At 40.9% G+C, this 21513-nt stretch overlaps 1 protein-coding gene across 2 annotated transcripts in view; it reads left to right on the top strand.

Annotated features, from left to right (window-relative positions):
* Positions 1-21513, top strand: part of pcsk7 (proprotein convertase subtilisin/kexin type 7) — a 218343-nt gene that overhangs the window by 68646 nt on the left and 128184 nt on the right. For both annotated transcript variants that reach the window (XM_072593277.1, XM_072593278.1), the window contains exon 8: positions 6193-6293. In XM_072593277.1, the coding sequence (XP_072449378.1) occupies positions 6193-6293 (101 nt within the window). The remainder of the gene's footprint in view (positions 1-6192; positions 6294-21513) is intronic.

A 21513-nucleotide genomic window follows, 5' to 3' on the forward strand; every position in this document is an offset into this window, starting at 1 on the left:
CGGTTTCTTGTGTGATATAAATAGTGTTGCCTGCTGATTCATTCTGTTTAAAGGGCAAGTTGAAAATTAGGAGAAAGTGAGGACTGCAGATGCTGGAGATCGGAGTCAAGAGTGTGGTTGCCCTGATGAAGGGCTTATGCCCAAAACGTCAATTCTCCTGCTCCTCAGATGCTGCTGTGCACCACACTCTCGAAGTTGAAAATTATATCCATATTCAAAGTCAGCATCTGCATATGTTGTTCAGAATGTTGTGTTTTGGACTTGTTTTGCTTCAAGACCCAAATAGAGCATAAACTTCAAGACCCTCCTCTCACCTTGTATCCTAATGGAAGTGGGAAGTCCCACTAAATTATTTTAAAATTCCCGATTTAATAGGTAATCTAGCAGAACTCCAGAGCACTGCTGTACAGGACTCAAAATGAGCAGTTACATTGTTTGATGACATTTCTGTGACCTGAGAGAATTTGGACAATGATGTTGTCCTGGGATTTTGCATGGCTCCCAAACTCATGATGGGAAGCTTCTATGCTGGAGGTATTTCTTTTCTGTCCATAATGGAGCTCAGCAGGCCAAATAATAAAGTTTAATCTATTCCCTGTCATTCCTCTTGATCAGAGAGCACAGATGATTCTTAGCTTTGTGCTACCTTAAAGCCGTGACACATGGAATTTTTTGTGGAGAGTGTGAGCACCTCCACTTTGGATCTAAATAAGACACAGCAGAAGATTTTCTTAATGTTGATTGACTGGGAATTGTGAGGGAGCATAAAGTCCTATAGTCATAGTGATGTACAACACGGAAACAGATCATTCTGTCCAACTCGTCAATGCCAACCAGATATCCTAAATTAATCTAGTTCCATTTGCCAACATTTGGCCCATATCCCTCTCAATCCTTCCTATTCATTTATCCATCCAGATGCCTTTTAAATATTGTAATTGTACCAGCCTCCACCACTTCTTCTGGCAGCTTGTTCTATACACGCATCACCCTCTGAGTAAAAAAGAGTTGTCCCTTAGCTCCCTTTTAAATCTTTCCCTTCTCACCTTAAACCTATGTCCTCTAGTTTTGGACTCTGCTACCCCAGGGAAAAGACCTTGTCTATTCACCCTATCTATGCCCCTTATGATTTAAATAACCTCTATAAGGTCACCCCTCAGCCTCTGACACTCCAGGGAAATTAGCTCCAGCCTATTCAGCGTCTCCCTGTAGCTCAAAGCGGTTTGTATGTCTATGCTAACAACAAAAAAGACACAATGTGAAAAGTCTTCCAGATTGAACTTGGCATTTACACAATGACCGGCAGCATTACCTACATTGTATAGAGCCTTAGCCTCCATACCTTAGACAGGGTGTTACTGCCTGAGAGGGAGTGCAGCAAAAGTTCACTAGGCTGATGTTGGGAATAATATGACTGTGTTTTAGGAGAGATTGGTTCAACTAGAGGGCATAGATTTAGGATGAGAGGGAAAGATTTAAAAGGGACCTAAGAGGCAACTTTTTCATGCAAAGGGTGTTGTATGTATGGAATGAGCTGCCAGAGGAAGTGGTGGAGGCTGGTACAATTACAGCATTTAAAAGACATCTGGAATGGTGTATGAATAGTTAGGGTTTAGAAGGATATGGGCCAAGTGCTAACAAATGGGTCTAAATTAATTTAGGATGTCTAGTTGGCATGGACAAGTTGAATCGAAGGGTCTGTTTTTGTGCGGTACATTTCTATGACTATATAACTGAGTCTGTGTTCACTCAAGTTGAGAAGAATGAGAGGGGATCTGATTGTAATGTGTAAACTTCTAACAGGAACGGTGTTTCCCTCTGCTAGGGGAGTCCAGAACCAGAGGTCACAGTCTTAGAATGCAGGGTAGGCCATTCGAACACAGATGAGGAAATATAGACCACACTGGGAGTGTGGTCAACCTGTTGAATTCTTGGCTATACAAGGCTGTGGAGGCTGGGTCACTGAATCTACTCGAGAAAGAGATTGATAGCATCTTGGACATAACAGGCACCAAGGAATATGGAGAGAAAATGGGAATAGGCCATTAAGACAAAGGGTTGGCCATGATCGTATTGAATCTCAGAGCAAGCTCAAAGGGCCGAACGGTCTATTCTTGCTCCTAATTTCTATGACAAGTGGAATGTTGGACTTCCATGCGGTTTGAAATATGAAAGTGAGGACCTGACATTTCCTCCCCTTTGTCAAGGCATCATCTGAAATACGGTATTTAATTTTGGGCATTTCACTTTAAGACAAGTACATTTGCCTTTTGAGATGATTCTGCATAGGCCAATTAAATAGACCAGAGCTCAGATGGTTGGGGTTCGAATTAGCTTTAGTGTCACATGTACTCACGTGAGTACGGTGAGAAATTTACAAGTCACCACCTGTGGCGCCATCTTAGGTACCTAGCTACAGATTACCTTCCGTAAAAGAAAAAAACTGGTAAAATAAAGAATTGAAAAGTCCATCAATGAGTTAGTAAAATAGAGAAATAAGAGTTCAGAATAACAGTCCTTCCAAACCAGGCTGTGCCAGGCTTCACCTCAAAGTGGGAATCGAAGTCCGCAAGGGCTTTCACCCTGGACATCGCCAATGCTGCCTGAGGTAAAAAAGAAAGGGAAAAAAAATGCGCAAAAAGAGAGAGAACAAAAAAGAAACGAAATGGACGGAGCTCCTGCTCAGGAATCCTACTCCGTCACCATCTTGGCGATATGTTGTACTGGAAAGCTGGGTTAGATGTTACCGGATGAAGGGGAGATCTAATCATGGAAGACTTTTTGGGTTGCCCACCAAGCAGAGAAATGGTGAAGACTGATCCCCTGTTTTGAAAGTTCCAGGAGAGTAAAAGACCGAACAGTTGTCAGAGTGTGTGTTGCTTATGCAAGGCCATTCGATTATGCTCAAGAGACTGAGTTAAAGGCATGTTTTTAATCATAAAAGATACCAGATTTGCATGGAGGAGCAAGGAAAAGCTTTGGAGTGTAAACATAAAAATACATTTGGATGTGTTTGGGGAAAAGACTACAATCCCTTAGATACAGGACAAGTCAGCTCTTGGCCTCATTTGTGGCCTTCTCTATAGGAACTTGTAACAGGAGCTGATGTGCAGATGTGAATAGAGATTTGGAGAGGACTTGCTGACTAATTAATAAAAACTATTCTAGTGCAATCACATGATGTATTTTAATTAAAGTTATATTTCTGTGAAGGACGTTTTACTCTTATTATTTATTTCTTTATGTAAAAGAAATGAATGCATTGTCAAATGATAACTGTACGATTAACCCTAATCTTACCTTTATGGTGCAATGTATAAGTGACTCTCATTATTCAAGATCATATAAATTGATTGCTCGTCTAATCTAGCTTTAAAGCTTACAGCCTGAGTAAAATGAAAGTGGAATGTGGAATTATTTATCAGTGATCTTTGCATTTGTATGTACTTAAATTCTTCCCAAATTTTCATATGAAAATGGTACAATCTCCAGTCACTTCTCCATTTATAATTCATTTTAAGATCAGATGACATTTTTATTATTTCTCCCAATCTATACTCTAACTGTGGGATGTCAGTCCTTTTGAAATATGCTCGTTGAGCTGCCTATAAATCGAATTCACTTCTAGCCATTTTCCTTTAATATTTAAGTAAATATTTAAGCATGGTGAAGTATCCACTGAGAACAAGTCATATCAAAAACAATGGTTATTTTTAACTTGTGGCATGTTATACCCTAGTGTCGAAGTACCAAGAAGTGATATACTGAGTAGTTGAGTCCTTTTGTTATGATTGAGAGGCCTGCCACTAACTGAGGTAAAGAATAAGTAATCTGTGTAAGGGGTGAACTGCTCATTCTCTTTATTCAACTTGCTCAGTTTTAACATGAGGGAAATGGAGCTTTCAGCTCATTGTACTAACTTTAAGGCCAACTGTGAGAGAAAGAGAGATACTTGAAACCTGAAATTAAACATAAAATCGGAAATAGGAATAAGAGTAGGCCGTTCAGCCCTTTGAGCAAGCTCCACCATTCAATACAATCATGGCTGATTATCTAACTCAGTCCCCTGTTTGGGCTTTCTCACCACACTCTTTGATCCCTTTAGACCTAATTTAACTCTTTCTTGGAAATATTCAATGTTTCGGCCTGAACCACTTTCTGTGGTGGTGGATTCCACAGACTCTGTGGATAAAGACAGTTCTCTGCATTTCAGTCCTAAATGGCCTGTCCAGTATCCTTGGGCTGTGACCCTTGGTTCTGGACTCCCCAGTCATTGGGAACATCCTTCCTGCCTTTACCCTGTCTAGTCCTATTCAAATTCTATAGTCTTCCATTAGATCCCCATTAATTCTTCCAAACTCCAATGAATATAATCCTAACTGATTAAGTTTCTCATCATAAGTCAGCCTTGCTATCCCAGGAATCAGTCTGGTAAACCTTTTCGAACTGTCCATAAGCAGAACATCCTTCCTCCAATGATTCACTTATTGAATACTGGAGCAGGCTCAAGCGGCTGAATGGCCTTCTCCAATTCCTGTTTCTTTGATCTTACGACCTTATAAGGAAACAAATGCTGGCAATATTGCACACAGAGCATCTGAAAGGGCAGGGGAGATCAGTACTTCAAGTAGGATCACTGTGGAAATGCATCCAAGACTTTAGTTTATCCATCTTATTCTCTAACTCTCCCTCTTCATCACAGATGCTAGTTGAACAGTATACCTTTAGAGTTTTCTGTTTTTATTTTAAAATCCCAACCCTACTTTGGCACTGTAGGGAAAGACTGTTCCCTTTTGCATGTTATCTGGGGTAGCCCTGACCTGTACATTGGAGGAAAGAATCCCTAAGGGTTAACATGTGCAGGATCACAACATCAGAATTGTTTTTCTGCTTCACGTTGTGCTGCTGCCAGTCTCCTAATGAGGGAGCTAAATCCGTGGGAAGGCTGTAGTTTTGGAAAGATAAACGTAACTTGTGCCAACACCCTCTCCGTGTGTGTGTGTGTGTGTGTGTGTGTGTGTGTGTGTTCGATCACAGTTTGAGCCCCAGGATTGATCTGATCTCCTCTACATTGTTGTAAGGAAGAAGTGAATGAGGTTCCTCCTGGGACAAAGAAAGGGCTTATAATCATAGGATCGTGACTTTGTAAATGCGGCTGCTGTCATAATGCTGTCAGCATGGCACTGCTGGGCTCCTGCACTCACTCCCAACGCTGATGATAGTTCATCGCTGTGATGCCCTCCACTTAGGAAAAAATAAATTTTAAGTCCTGGCCCTATAAAATATTTCTATTCTTAGTGTAACATCCAGTTACAAAGATGTTTAGCATCTTCCATGCAACAAAACAATGCACAGGGTTTCATAGGAGCGTAATTAAAATGAGATTTAACACTAAGATACAAACACCGGTATTAAGATAAGGGGCCAAAAGCTTGGTCAAAGATGTATATTTTAAGGAGCATTTTAAACCTGGAGGGTGAAGTTTAGGGGGAGAATTTCTGGGCCTAGGGCCTGGATCTAGCCACCTGTGATAGAACTATTAAAATTGCCAGTGCTGTCTCACAGCGCCAATGACTATCTGTATGAGGTTTGCACGTTCTCCCCATGTCTGTGTGAGTTTCCTCTGGGTGCTCTGGTTTCCTTCCACCATCAAAAGATGTGTAGCTTAGATGGCTTGGCCGTGCTAAGTTGCCCTGTAGTGTCCATAGGATGTGCAGACTAGGTGGATCAGCCATGGGAAACGCAAGATTACATGGATAAAGTCAGGGGGTGGGTCTGGTTGAGATACTCTTTGGTGGGTCGGTGTGGACTCGATGGGCTGAATGGCGTGTGTGGGAATTCTGTGATAATGAGGCCAAAATTGCGGAAGAGTAGAGATACAGGTGGAAAAGGGCTAAAGAAAATGATAGCAGGAGAAATTAAATGTTTTCTTTAACCTGGACAGCAACCTTTTGTGTTGTCACTATCTACCTTGCCATTATAACTTATTTTTTTCCGTCAACAGTTACATTAGTAGCTTTTGTCATGTAGAGATCTTGCTACACCAAGAACATGTTTTATGGCATAAAGCTCCTTGAATCTGTGTTGGGATTTAATTCCTGATGTAGAATTAATCTCGATCTTGCTGCAGTGCGCATGGGTTTCTGTCGTTCTAATGTTTAATGGTGTCTCCTTTTGTTTGTCCCTATCCAGGAGCAGTGGATGAAGAAGGACGCATGCCATTCTATGCAGAGGAGTGCGCCTCCATGTTAGCGGTCACCTTCAGCAGTGGTGACAAAATGATGAGGAGCATTGTAAGTCTGTCCGTTGATGCTGTGCGCTGTAATACTCCGTGTTGGGTTAAAGCTAAGATCAAGGCAGGAGTTGTGGTGGGGGGGGGGTGGGATTCGTTATCCAGTTGAAATCATTCTCAGGTGAACGTTCAAGACTGTTATGGGTAGGAGTTTATCAAACCGAAAGGAAAAATTGAGAGCATTTTATAGGTTTCTGCCTTTATTATTGATGAAGAGAAACAGCTAGATGTATTGCACTTGCATTTCCAAAAGTAATTTGATAAGATGCCTCATAAAAGGCTGATACTCAAATTCCATCTTGGAGTTTGGGGATAACATATCAGCAATGTGAAGCAAACCACATTGAACACCCAGAAACAACATCTCATTCACTTGGAAGGTGTGTTAGATGGTGAAACGGAGAAGGCAAAGGACTGATGTTGCATCTCCTGCCCTTGCATCAACTGCGCTGTAGGTATCAGGGGGACTAGCTGGAGTGGCTGAACCAGGCATTGCAAAGGTACAGTCCCTTTCAAAATATTTGAGGGGAAGTTGTATTTGGTGGTGGCATGATGTTAAAGACACCAGAATTGGCAGAAGATAATCCACTGAATTAGAAACCGGTGGAGTGGAAAGTAAGGACTCCATTGTAGCTCTTGGAGGAAGGGGAAAGGAGGAGGGCAGATGTTATGTGACATTATCGAAGGTGTGCTGGCTCTGCTGGAACAAGGAAGAGTGGAGTTGAGTGGATGGTTACTTTGAAATGGATCAGAAAATGCAGGGATGCTGAAAGAGCATAGAATGATCAAACATTGCGCAGTTCTGACTTTATAAAAATTTATTTTGTGGATTGTAGGCATTGTTGGTTGGCCAGCATTTATTGCCCATCCCTAGTTGCCTATGAGGAGGTGGTGGTGAGCTGTCCTCTTGAACCTCTGCAGTCCACCTACTGTGGGTTGGCGCACAATGCCATTAGGGAGGGAATTCCAGTATTTTGACCCAGCGACAATGAAGGAACAGATGTATTTCCAAATCAGGATGGCGAGGAGGACTTGAAGGTGGTGGTTTACCCATATATCTGCTGCCTTTGTCCATCTAGATGGAAGTTGTTGTGAATTTGGAAGGTGCTATCTGAAGATGTTGAGTGAATTTCTGCAGCGCATCTTGTAGATGGTACACACTGCAGAAAGACTAACATATTTGACTAGTCGTGACATTGGCTAAGTGGTCTTGAGAATGTGGGCAGGCTGCAAACCAGACTAAGGTTTTTGAGGAAGAAATTTGGAAAGAGTGGGCTAAGAACAAACAACAACACATTGAGGGAAACTTGAAGCGAAGAAGGTGGATTACATTTGGGATAGTTGGAAAAGCACAAAGGATTGAGAGTAGACTTTTCAAGGAGGGGATGATTGCACACTTTGAAGTTAAGGAGAACAACTGCTAACAAAAATATGCTGTTTATGATGTTGATGTTAGCCCACACCCAGTGTTGCTGCAGAATTACAGAATTTTGAAGCACCCTTGTTATTAGGAATGATATGCAACATGTTATACAGTCTGAATAGTTGCCCTATGTAAAGTACAGAGAAAACAGACTGAACAAAACATTACTGCCTTATCTGGTCCTGGTTATTAAGTCACAGTGTTAAAAGGTGTATAAGGAAACTAAAGGATGCTGTGTTTTAGATTTTATTGAATATTATTGTGTTGTACTTGCATAGGCAGAAATATATGTATTTGAAGGGATTGGCTAATCCTAAACATTATCTAATCAGTTATTGTCCAATCAAAATATTCCACTCCTGAAACGTCGATTCTGCCCATTCATTGTACACAATGATAGAAATTCTTGATATCGTAATTGTTGAAATTGCATAAGGTTTGTCTCATTTCAATATGCTTGTGTATCCGTTCAAACACAGCCCCTGTAAATCTCTGGTTGAATTTTATTTTCAAAATCTTGTACCTTTCTCCACAGTAATCAGTTCAGGCCTGTGTTACAATAGAAGAGTGCTGTATTCACGTTGTTTCATCTCCTGCTTTCTCCTTTTTTCTCTTCCCCTCCACCCACCCATCCCTACAACACCTCAGGCTGCTCATTTAATTCTGTCAAGTCATTTCACAATCTCTTCTCTTTGATTAGTTCCTGTTCATATTTAAACAGCAATGTTATCAAACAGTGGTAGAGGAAACTCACCAAGCACTGGCAAAAAAAAATCATAATGACAGATCAGAGCTAATTAACTCTCTAGTTTGGAAGTATTGTTGTAATCAGCTCAGTTGGTTGGGCAGATGGTTTGTGATGCAGAATGATGCCAGTAACAAGGGTTTAATTCCCACACCAGCTTAGGTTACCATGAAGGGCTCTCCTTCACAAACTCTCCCCTCACCTTAGGCATGGTCACCCTCAGGTTAACCCACCATCAGTCATCTCTCTCTAACGAGAAAGCACCTCTATGGTTTGGTAGGACTTCAGCAACTTCACCCTTACTTTTATTATAATCTAGGAAAATGGAATAACCATTTTATGCACAGCAAGGTCTCACAATCAGCATTGAAATTAATGGTTAGTATTTTATTAATGTTGATTTGAAGATAAATATCAAGGCTCTCAGAATTCACCCTTTCAATCGTGGAATGAACCTGAAGTAAAACTTTGGTTTAATGTCTCCAAAAGGGCAAAAGAGGAGAAGAGTTGGGAAGCGCTGATATCAATAAGATGTCAGCTTTGGCTCATTGATAACCATCTGATGGTATGGAAAGAATGTAGAGAGTTCAAAATTCACTCCAGAAACTAAAATCTAATAGCAATGGACAGTCCGACTCTATCATTCAGAAATAAACTTGCGTGCTGTGGTCTACCTCTAACTTGGGCTTTTAAGTCAAACGGTGTGAATCCCTTCTTTGGGAATATGATGGTGATTTGATCAAAATGTCCTTTTAAAATTAAAGCACAGTTCACTTAAAACCATGTCTTCAAGAGTATCTCCAGTGCACTAACCAGATCCCCAGTCTGTACTGAATGAGCTAATTTCAGATGGGGCAGTAAATCAGGATATTTCATTTGAGGTTTTGCAAATTTGCAGAGCCATTTTGCCAGTTTTCTTTTTGCTGTGAGCTTTTACACAGTCACTTCTGTGGAAAATGTGTGATACCCAGTGTAAGGGGTAATGCCTGGACAGTTCTCCCATCTTTTTCAGGATTGCTTTTGAGGAAAATGATCATTGGTGGAGAAGGGTTAACGTGCCACAGAGAAATGGGGGTTTTGAAGGAGGTCAGAGATGATAAAACGTAGGGCTGGAAAGACACAAGAGGTCAGGCAGCATCAGAGGAACAGGAAAGTCGACATTGCGGGTTGGGACCCTTCATCACGCAAGAAGGGGAGTTATTTGTGGTGGGACATTAATAAAGTCTAATGCATAAAATATGTAAAATATGCAGTGATAACAATTAGTGTGGTTTCTTGTTTAAACTAATACTCATGCCAGTGAGACCAGAGTGCATCTATCATCATTCCCTCTATGCATCACAGATGTTGGACTTGTGTTGAGCAAGAGATTCATTTGGAGAATGAAAAACCAACAAAATAATGGCTTGAGCACTTTGGGATTCAAACTTTGCGTGCCATGGAGTTAGGTGACAGATTTGAGTGGAGTTTCCTTGTTTAGATTTGTGCTATGAACAGTGTGGGGACGTGCCAAGTGAAGAATGGATTGTTTACTTGGAAACGGGGAGGGAAGGGGAGAGTTGTATAGTTGCCTTGATAATCCTTTTTTTTGTACCCTCCTTTAACCAACTACAGATTAACAACGCTGAATGTTTAGGAGCTTGTAAGTCACTTACCAGAAATAGAAGGAATTGAACAATTCCTCAAAATATGAACCATCTGATTTGATTTATTTATTGCCACATTTTGTATTTTGTTACAAAATACAGCAAAAATGTATTGTGTCAGCATTCTTTGGTGCCATCTTCAAACACAAAAATAAACCAAAACGTCGTGGGCGGTACAGTGGCACAGTGGTTAGCACTGCTGCTTCACAGGGCCTCAGGTGACTGACTGTGTGGAGTTTGCGCCTTCTCCCCGTGTCTGCGTGGGTTTCCTCCCACAGTCCAAAAATGTGCAGGATAGGTGAATTGGCCATGCTAAATTGCCCGTAGTGTTAGGTGAAGAGGTAAATGTAGGGGAATGGGTCTGGGTGGGGTGCGCTTCGGCGGGTCGGTGTGGACTTGTTGGGCCTGTTTCCACACTAATCTAATCTAATTAGATTATAATGGTATTATTTTATTGAACTACTCAAGCTTATTTGACTTTTGAAGTTGATTCAAAAGCTTAAACAATGTAGATATAATAGCTGAAGTGGTAAAGGAATGTTTTTTAATTTAAATAACTAAATGGACTTTGCTGCATATATTTCCTTTGACTAATTCTCCCCTTAAAGTGTTAGCATTGCTCGACCACTGCTTTTTTTATTTGTCCCTGTGATAAATTCAAGTACAACACCAGGACTTGAGGTCATCTGAACTTGGGTGACACAGTGGCTCAGTGGTTAGCAGTTCTGTCTCACAGCTCCAGGGACCCAGATTCGATTTCACCCCAGGGTGACTGTGTGCAGTTTCCACTTTCTCCCCTTGTCTGCATGGGTTTCCTCCCGCAGTCCAAAGATGCGTAGATTAGGTGGATTGGCCATGCTAAATTGCTCATAGTGTCCAAGAATGTGCAGGTTAGGACAGTTAGCCATGGGAAATGCTGGGTTGGGGGAATAGGGTAGGGGGATGGGTCTGGGTGAGATGCCGTTCAGAGACTCGTTGTGGACTCGATTGGCCGAATGGCCTGCTTCCACATTGTAGGGAATCTGTGATTCATAAGCTAGCCTGACATTCTGAGGAAGCTGGGAAAGACCAGCTAACCCAATGAAAGTGGTTCCCTGGCCTACGAGAGCTGTCATTCAGAAGAGACATTAAACTGCATCTCTTTTGTGCAACAGCTTAAATGTTCAGCCACTTTTCACAATGTTCTTTATGGCCAGAGATTTACTTCTAAACTGTAGTCTGGGTTCTTACCAAGGCAGTTGCAAGAGCTAATTTGTGCACAGAAAGAATACCAACTGTGTTAGATCTGAAGCTGCAGAGAGGTTTGAGGGCATTCCCCCCCCGGCCCCCCCACTCAATCCCACATGATTTCTTACGTTAACCCAAACAAGCAGACAACACCTCAAGTTAGCCTCCTTTCTGACCAGCAGCTTTTCAGGCAATGCAGCAGTCCCTTGTGAAGACACTGAGGTTTTGATCCTGAATTGTGCTAATGACCTGAAGTGAGACTTGAACCCACAAACTTCTAAGTTCATTTAAGAATGCTGTCAACTGGCTAGACTGACACTTAGTAATTTGGTGGCAGGTTAAATTGAAGGAGAAACAAGCGTTGTTTTAATGCTGTATGTCTGAGGCACCCCTTTATTGTAATAGCAGTCTGTTAACTCATGTATAAACTATAAAACATTTGCATGCTCCATCTCACACCTTTTTTTTCCATTTCATTCCTTTGAGACTTCATAATGTCCTATAAAGTTCAACCAAAGAAAACCTAATTAGGTAAAGGTTCTTGGAGCCTTCAGCTGTGTGCATTTCAAAGATTTACTTAACAAGGTTTTTATGCTGCTGTCTGTACACTGTCACATCCACATCCATCTCTTGGAATGGTACATTGCAGTCAATTGAGATTTTAATTAAATGAGGGTTAAATGAGATGGAAAGCCAGCTCACAAACGTCATTTTAAACACCTTTGGAAAGGGCAATCTGGACTACGCGGGATATTTTTCATTTAACACCACATAAATAAGGATTCCAATTGGCGTACCATCCTGAAGTCTGCTTTCAACTGTTAAAGTGTTTTTTAAAAACATTTACAGTTTATTAGCTGTGATTTGTGAAGCGAGACTGCCTCTCACATTCTGTTTCACGATCAGTCGATGAGACCATTAGTTTCTGGCAACACTGTATCTGCTGCTGCCTCCACTTCACAGAGATGTAATATGGAACCTCACGGCAGACAATGGCGTTTCTACTGATACTGACCGGGCCATTTAGTTTTGTGTTTTGAAACATCAGCCTGAGCTATTCCACATTGTAGAAATATAAGATTGAGGAGGAAGTATTGGGCTACTTAACTGTTCCTGTCTGCTCAATTTTTGATAGAATCATGGCTGGGCTGGTTGTGTTCTGCCCCCGCCATTTTCCTGTCTAACCCCTCGACTCCTTCGTCCAACAAAAATCCACCTAGCTGAACCTTTAATTAACTTTAAGATCAGTCTTCGCAAAAAGTTGGGGAAGGGAATTCCTGATTCTGACAACCCTCTGAGAGGAAAAAAACATTTTCCTCGTCTTTGTTTTAAAAAGCCACTTCTTGATCTTAAACTATGTCTCCTAATTTTAGTCTCCCTCAAGAGAGGAGCCATGCTCCTTGTATCTCTTCCAAGCTAGCTTCCCCCAGCCACACCCCCCTCCCATTTATCTCTCAGTCCCCTTCCCCCCCGCCACCTTCCTGATAAAGGGCTTATGCCCGAAACGTCGGCTCCCCTGCTCATTGGATGCTGCCTGACTGGCTGTGCTTTTCCAACGCCATACCTTTTGACTCTGATCTCCAGCATCTGAAATCCTCCCTTTCTCCATTATTCTGGTATCCACCTATTTCGGTCTGCTTCATGCTAGGGAGCTGCCACGTGGACCAATGTATTCCAGATGTGGCCTCAGACTGGGTCAGGTTGGCTGTTCTTGTTGCAAACAGTAATTCAGGCACAACTGTTACTTGGCGATATTAGGTTCAATTCAGATAGGGGTGTTGCACACTCCTGATTGTGATTATTTCATGATTACTGGAGGAGCAAAGTAGATTGATGCCAACCAGGTGAAGTGCCTGGAAGGGTAATTGAGGTGGGTAATCTCGTAACCTATAAAAAGTACTTGGATAAACTCTTGGAAGTATCATAACATTCAAGGTTATGGGGCTAGTGTGTGAAAGTGGGACTAGTGTAGGTAGTAATGTATTTTTTTGTGGTACAGACTTGATGAGCTGAAAGGCCAATTGGATACACAATTTGTTAAACAGCAAGAGTGATGGTGGAGGGTTGTTTTTCGGACTGGAGTCCCCTGACCAGAAGTGTTCCACCAGGATCAGTGCCGGGTCCACTCTTATTTGTCATTTATACAAATGATATAGATAAGAATATAGATGGCATGATTAGGAAGTTTGCAGATGACACCAAGATTAGTGGAATAGTGGAGAGTGAAGAAGGTTCCACCAGCCCTTTTAGCTTTTAAACCTACTGTGTCAAAGACAAATACTGAGGTTATCCCGCCCAGACAGCCTCTCACATCCTCTCTCTGCAGCCAGGCCAAAGTGAGCCTCCGGATGTATGGTACAAATTTGGTATTGGTAAGGTTTGGATAAGAATATGTGAGACATAGCTAGTACGTTTACAAATGTCACCAAAATTGTTGTTTTACTGGACAGTGAAGAAGGTTACCTAAGATTCAAAGAGATACAGATCAATTGGGTCAATGGGCTGAGGAATGGCAAATAAGGTTTAATATGGATTAATGTGAGATATTGCATTTGGTAAAACAAACAATGGCAGGACATATACAGTTAAAAGTAGGGCCTTGGGTCATCATAGAGTCAAACAGCATGGAAATAGACCCTTTGGTCTGACTGGCTGTATGACTGTATGGCTTTTTCTGTAGCGTATGATTCTATACAGTGTCATGCAGGTTTGTTTATAAAGAATAAACATTGGTATAAGGCATTGATTGGAGCCAGTGGAGGGTGAGCAACATTAAGGTGATGGAAAAAGAGATTTGGAGAGAGGAAGTGGAGGCTTTGAGTACCACCAATTGAAGTGGCTGTTATTTGTTTGCAAGCTTTCGATAAATAAGTGCCTCCTTCTATCTTGTCTGCTAATGTAGAATAGCAAGATCACTGAGATTCCAGATGTACAGTCTCCTGACATTACTTCTGAAGCCAGAGTAATGAATGTAGGACTGGTCTGCGTCCTATTGAATGATTCCTCTAAGAAAAAGAGGAGCTCATTGACTTTTAAAAGTACTTAAAGGCAACATCAGTAAAAAGCTACTTCTGTACAAAATGTCATAGAATAGAAGAAGCACTTCATAGAATCCCTACAATGTGGAAACAGGCCCTTCAGCCCAGCAAGTCCACACCGTCCCTCTGAAGAGCATCTCACCCAGGCCCGTTCACTGACCTATTATCCCATATTTACCCCTTACTAATGCACCTAACCTACACACCCCGATGCTATGGGCAATTTAGCATGGCCGTTTCACCTGACCTGCACATCTTTGGATGGTGGGAGAAAACTGGAGCACCCCAGAAGAAACCCATGCAGACACGGGGAGAACATGCAAACTCCACACAGACAGACAGTCACCCGCAGTTGGAATTGAACCCAGGTCCCTGGGGCTGAGACAGCAGTGCTGCCATTCTTACAGTGTAGAGTAATCTAACTCAATGGAAAGGACACTGGAAAGCAATACCACAGTCATTTTGATAGCTTATTCTGTAGAATTTGAGGGGTTAAAGGTGGATATTTGACTCCATCTGGAAATTGCTGTTAATGAAATTTAGGTTAATATCTTTGGCAAATTCCCATGTGAAAGCCAATGTACTTTCACTCCTGGATATGGTTCTGATGCCAAACTCTGCAAGAAAATGCAAGTGGAACAAAATATCATTTTTAGAAAAGCTTTACAATGAAATAATAGCACATGAGACAGATTGCTTTTTACTGTGTCTACTTTCAGTTCTGGTGTTACTCTCTAGTCATTACCCAGTTGAGACAGTCACTGAGATGGTACTTTATTTTACACAACACTATACTTCAGTGCCATAAACCATGATATGACTTTTGGCTTAATTTTATTATTTAAACAATTTAATATAATAAATTTATATGTTCTATATGGAGTAGATCTAGCATCTAAGCTTTTAGCCTGTCATGTAATATATTTTTCTGTCACTCTCATGCTGTCTGTCAGTCCCTCTCTCTTTCTCCTTACTGGTTTCTTTCTCTCTCTCTCTCCTCTCTCTTTATTTTTAGTTGTGTATGGTTGCTTATAGATGGTGGGGAGGGAAACAAAAGTATAAAGTATAAAAAATGTTTCCCACTGAAGCAAGGGAGGGAAAATCTTTTTAAGACATTGTTCCAGTCTTTTGGAATGGAATGTATACAATTTAAGCCTTGCCATTTGTGGACCAATTGTATTTCTCAAACCCATTGGCATTAACCACGTTTGGATTGTTAATGCATCATAAACGTGCCACAATGGAGGTTTCGCATCTACAGTGGTTTAACTACAGTTTGTGGTTAGACCGAGTGACAGGGTACTGAAAACATTTATATCTTTACTGCTGTGTATAAAGCTTAGATGTTATTCCTTTCTGCCTGCCTCACACTTCCATTTGCTATTGAGTGCCTTAACCTGTATGAAGTAGAATGACAATCTCAAACATTCGGTTGGGATTTGCTGGAAAGGATTCACTCTGTAAAGCCTGAGTTAGTTTAGAGACTTTTCAGTCTGTAGAGTTTAGGGAGAAAAGCTGACATTTGGTCCCAAATGTTTTGTTTTCATAGTGGAATTTGCCATGGTATTTCCATTCCTGGATTTATACTGTTACTTACCTCTGTACTAACCCATGAGTGGAACAAAACATATCTTTTTTAAAAACCTCTGTTAAAATAAGACCATAAGACATAGGAGTGGAAGTAAGGCCATTCGGCCCATCGAGTCCACTCCACCATTCAATCATGGCTGATGCGCATTTCAGCTCCACTTACCAGCGTTCTCCCCATAGCCCTTAATTCCTCTAGACAACAAGAATCTATTAATCTCGGCCTTGAAGACATTTAGCGTCCCAGCTTCCACTGCACTCCGTAGCAATGAATTCCACAGGCCCACCACTCTCTGGCTGAAGAAATGTCTCCTCATTTCTGTTCTGAAATGACCCCCTCTAATTCTAAGGCTGTGTCCACGGGTCCTAGTCTCCTCGTCTAACGGAAACAATTTCCTAGCATCCACCTTTTCCAAGCCATGTATTATTTTGTACGTCTCTATTAAGTCTCCCCTTAATCTTCTAAACTCCAACGAATACAATCCCAGTATCCTCAGCCGTTCCTCATATGCTAGACCTGTCATTCCAGGGATCATCTGTGTGAATCTAGTAGCCCCAATCTATGTAATTAATCCACAAAAATTAACTTAAAAGCAATAACTTAATATTAAATGACATTTTGCCACATTCTCAAAATCCAAAATTTTATTACCAGTTAATTAAATATAGTGAAATGCAGTCATCTTGCAATGAAACCCCATAGCCAATTCTCAAACCTAAAGCTGACAGAGCAGCAAGTGAGATTGGTTAATCTGCCTTTCTTATGTTAGTTGAAAGACAAGTGTTGGTCAGGACACTGGGAAAACACATTGACCCTCAAGCACTGTCTATCCAAGAGGTCTTGGTTTTATACTGTACTGACAATGTAGCAATGCCTCAGTACTCAATTGAAAGTTACTGAGACTATGTGGTTCAGTCCTGGAGCAGATACTAACTTTAGACAAAGAAATTATAGGTATGGAAATACAGACCAATTAATCATTAACCCCCCCCAATATGCTCAGAGTTCAAAACCCACATGGCACTAGTTCAAAATCCATTCACTCAAATAAAAATATTAATATATATATATCAGACCCTTACATTATACCTCCCCCCATAAAAGAATGAAAATGTATCTTTAAGACCTATTCTGATTACCTTACAAAATGATCTTAACATGACTCATATGTTTCATTAATAGATGAACCATTTTGATGTTCAACATCCAATGAGTTACACATTAATCACAAGCTCATGGGCACCATGTCACTTGATGTCCTTAAAGCAATTGCTACAACTCTTTCAAATTATGTGTATGGAGAATTAACCTCCAACTAAACTAATCATAACTTCTTATCCTTTTTTTTTTAAACAAGAAAATCGAAGGATTATGTTCCATATAATTCTATTTCTCATTGTTGGTTCCACATACTTCCAAATGATGTAGAATCAACACTAGACTCAATGTCTCTTTTTCAGCTGTTAATTGTCTTTGTTGACATGCAATCAGTTTCTTTGTAAAGTAGACGACAGGCCATTCGATCCCCAGTCTGCAGTAGATCAACCTCCCACACCCTTGACCTTGGAGTTTCCATTACCATTTTTCCTGTGTTCCCTAATTCAAAAAGTGAATTGTGGTTTTAAGGGACTTCTCATGATGTCATTGCAGCACAGTAGAAAGCCATTCAGCCGATTGAAGCCATGCCAGCTCTCTGTAAAACGTTGTGCCCATTTTATCCCAGATCCCTGCCAAGTTTTTTCCATAACATTCCAATACAGTTTTATTTTAAAATATCGCTTTCTCAGCTTCCATCATTGTTGTAGATTACGAGTTTTACTTCTCATTTCTATTTTACTTTACAACTGAGTTCTCTAGGATATCACTGTCGTACAGGAAATAATACTAGGGGGAAGGGGAAGGGTATAGGCATTGAGGAGACGAGGAGAGTGCAGAAGGATTTGGACAGGTTAGGAGAGTGGGCAAAGGACTGGCAGATGGAGTACAATATCTTAAAGTGTGAGGTAATGCACTTTATTAGGAAGAATAGAGGCATAGAATATTTTCTAAATGGGAAGAAAATTAAAAAGTCTGAAGTGCAAAGAGACTTGTGAGTTCTAGTCCAGGATTCTCGCAAGGTAAACTTGCAGGTTGAGTCAGTACTGAAGAAGGCAAATGCAGTGATGGCATTATTTTGAGAGGACTTGAATATAAAAGCAGGGATGTACTTTTGAGGCTCTATAAGGATCTGGTCAGACCACATTTGGAGTATTATGTACAGTTTTGGGCCCTATATCTCAGGAAAGATGTACTGGCCTTGGAGCGTGTTCAGAGGAGGTTCACAAGAATGATCCCAGGAATGAAAAGCTTAACGTATGAGAAACGTTTGAGGACTCTGGGTCTATACTCTGTGGAAGTTAGAAGGATGAGGGGGGAACTAATTGAAACTTACAGAGTACTGAATGCCCTGGACAGAGTAGATGTTGGGAAGATATCTCCATTGGTAGGAGAGACTAGGACCTGAGGGAATAATATTAGAGTCAAGGGAAGACCTTTTAGAATGGAGATAAGGAGAAACGTCTTCAGCCAGAGAGTGGGGAATCTATGGAGTTCATTGCCACAGAAGGCTGTGGAGGACAGGTCGTTCAGTATAGTTAAGACCGAGATAGGTAGCTTCTTGAGTAACAAGGGGATCAAGGGTTACAGGGAGAATGGGGTTGAGAAACTTATTAGCCATGTTTGAATGGCGGAGCAGGCTCGATGGGCTGAATGGCCTAATTTCTGCTCCTATGTCTTATGGTCTTACAGTGTACTAGTAATTTCACTGGCTGGACTAATACTCTGTGGAGACTGGTTCAAATCCCAACACAGCATTAGTTGGGAATTTGAATTTGAATTCAATTAATCCAAGTGGAAAAAGTCCATTACCATAAAACTCACCTGTGGTTCATGTATTTCCATTCATAGTAGGAAGGAAATGTGGCATTAACTGGTTTGCCCTACATGTGAATCCAAAGCAATTGACAGCAATGTGGTTGACTCTGATCTATTCTCTGGAATGGCCTGATTAACCACCCAGATCACAGACAATTAGGAATGTGCCACAAATGCAGACATTTTGGGCAACACCTACACTTTGGGAAAGAAGAAAGATTAAAAAGGAAAGCCTTTGAAAGCAGCTACTCAGTCACATTATCACGATGAGAGGGAGTAAGAATTTGTATCAGTGAACAAAGTTACATATTTTCAACTTTGTCGAATGATGCTTTGGGGCATCAACCTGAATATTGTATTGAAAATATAATAGTTCTCAAAGTTAGTCCAATTTCGCCTTGGTGTTTCTCGAGACAAATCTTTGTAAAATCAAACACAAATGTAACTTCCTAAAAATATCAGAAACACCCCCAAGTACTTAATATCCAAATTTATCTCACAAAACCCTTCAACTCCTAATCTGAACTTCAACAGAGAATTTATATCAGCTCTCCAGGATTCATCTTGATGCTGGAACTGGGGGAGACGTAAAATTTGGCAGCTTCTAGTTTCAAAGATCATAATGCCAACAAGCTTTAATATTACAACTTCTGCTGGCTTTGCCTCCATCACTAATGAGGACTTGTTCTAAAACCAAGTTGCAAGCATTTGCAGTAGTTGAACGATCTATTTAATGACTATTTTTATGAAGGCAGACTTGTCTCCTCAAGGTTTTAGTTTTCTGCTGCAGACTTTACCCAGTGTTTTGTGAGAAATAGACTTTCTGTGAATTATGGTTATTAGTCTGTACCTATAAACACAATTTTCAGAGAAGCATTGAGTGTGTGATTTAAGCAAAGCTGGGAGAGTGCTAGCACATTATATGCATGCTGCTGCACGTACCACTGGAGGGGGGGATGGGATTGGAACCTGTCAGGTTTATCTGAGTACTTCACATTGACTTCTGAGTACAGCAAACTTTTTATTAATCGGCATTGATGGGACCAGGAGTGCGTATTTGATCAGGTATTCCAGTTGATCAAGAGGTCTGTATAATCAGTGTAGAAACACACACTAATATAATGGACAGGGTATGCACATCACTTTATTATATTTTATTTACAGCATAAATCATTGAAATAATAATGCACCTTTGCCTTAAAACTTACTGGTGAGAGCTTTCTCACTCATAGCCTCAACTGACTTTTGGACATAAGGATTAATACAATAAACCTTCGGTATTTCAGGTATACAATTTTTTTTTGCTGATTTATTGAGCGTGCTAGTTCATTAAGGTGCTGGTTAAAACAAAGTTTACTGCATCCCTAACTTTGTTTCCCATTTTTCCCATTGCAGTGCATTCCCAATTTTGTTTTACCCAAAGCTGGTGAGTTGTGCTGCAGCTCTCAATGCTCCAGGATCCTTTGGTACCTAAGCACTTAGCTGACTTTTGTATGCTGGCAGAGTAATTCTCCAGGGTCTTATCAAGAACATAAGGAATAGGAGCTAGGGTGGCCTTTGATCCTCTGAGCTTGCACTGCCATTTGATCCAATTTTGGCAGATCTTTTGCCTCCACTTTCCTTCCCTACATCCTTTGCTTCCTTGAGAGATCAAAATCTGCCAAACTCAAGCCTTAAATATATTCAGCAAGGGAACATCCACTGAGATCGAAGGTCAAGAATTTTAAGGTTTCTCAATTCCTGGAGAGCGAGAATTTCTCCTCCTCTCAGTCCTAAATGTTTGACCTCCCTTTCCTGGGACTGTGTTCCCTTGTGATCTGGAATCTCCAGCAAGTACAGAAAAAAAATCTTGGCATCTGCCCTGTCAAGTCCCTTCAGACTTTTCCAAGCTAAATGAGATAATCTTCCATTCTTCTAAACTCCAGAGAATTTAGACTCAATGGGAAATACAGGGTTATGGGGTTAGGGTAGGGTGGAGGGTTGGGGCAGAGGGTCTGGGTGCGATGCTCATCGGAGAGTCATTGTGGACTCAATAGGCTGAACGGTCTACTTCCATAATGTAGGAACTCTATGATCCTACAATTCACTTGGCTTTTCATTACAGGACAGATTTCTGCCAATCCACTGCAAGTTCACTGTTGTGCCATCAATGCATTCTTTCTTTAGATATGGATGCCAAAATTGTGTGCATTGCACCATGTGTAGTCTCTCCAAAACATTATATGACTTGCAAGATGTTCTTATTCCTGTGATCCAGTCTTCCTCTGTACAAGCTGACTTTGTGTTCATTGTGTGCGTGTGTGCACCCAAGTCTCTTTAAATATGCATCAACCTTAACATATTTCCTGCCCCTTTGAAAGAATGCGTTCTACTTTTCTATGCTCAGTCATGATTGAGATATCATGCTTAGTAATATCAACCTCCTTACGTTATACTCCATCTGCCACTTTGGGATTTTATTCATACCTGCCCCTTATATAATTGTGGGATTGACTCAGAATGGCACAGATTAGGCATTTAAAGACACGTTCCTGCTCTAAATGAAATGAGAAAAGTCAAATCTGACTATCATTGATCATTTCTCCTTGGACATGGGCTATCTTTCACAAACCATCGAATGAAGCCCACAGCTTTCCCAATT

The sequence above is a fragment of the Chiloscyllium punctatum genome, chromosome 23 (genome assembly GCF_047496795.1).
Source record: "Chiloscyllium punctatum isolate Juve2018m chromosome 23, sChiPun1.3, whole genome shotgun sequence".
Classification (NCBI taxonomy): Eukaryota; Metazoa; Chordata; class Chondrichthyes; order Orectolobiformes; family Hemiscylliidae; genus Chiloscyllium; species Chiloscyllium punctatum.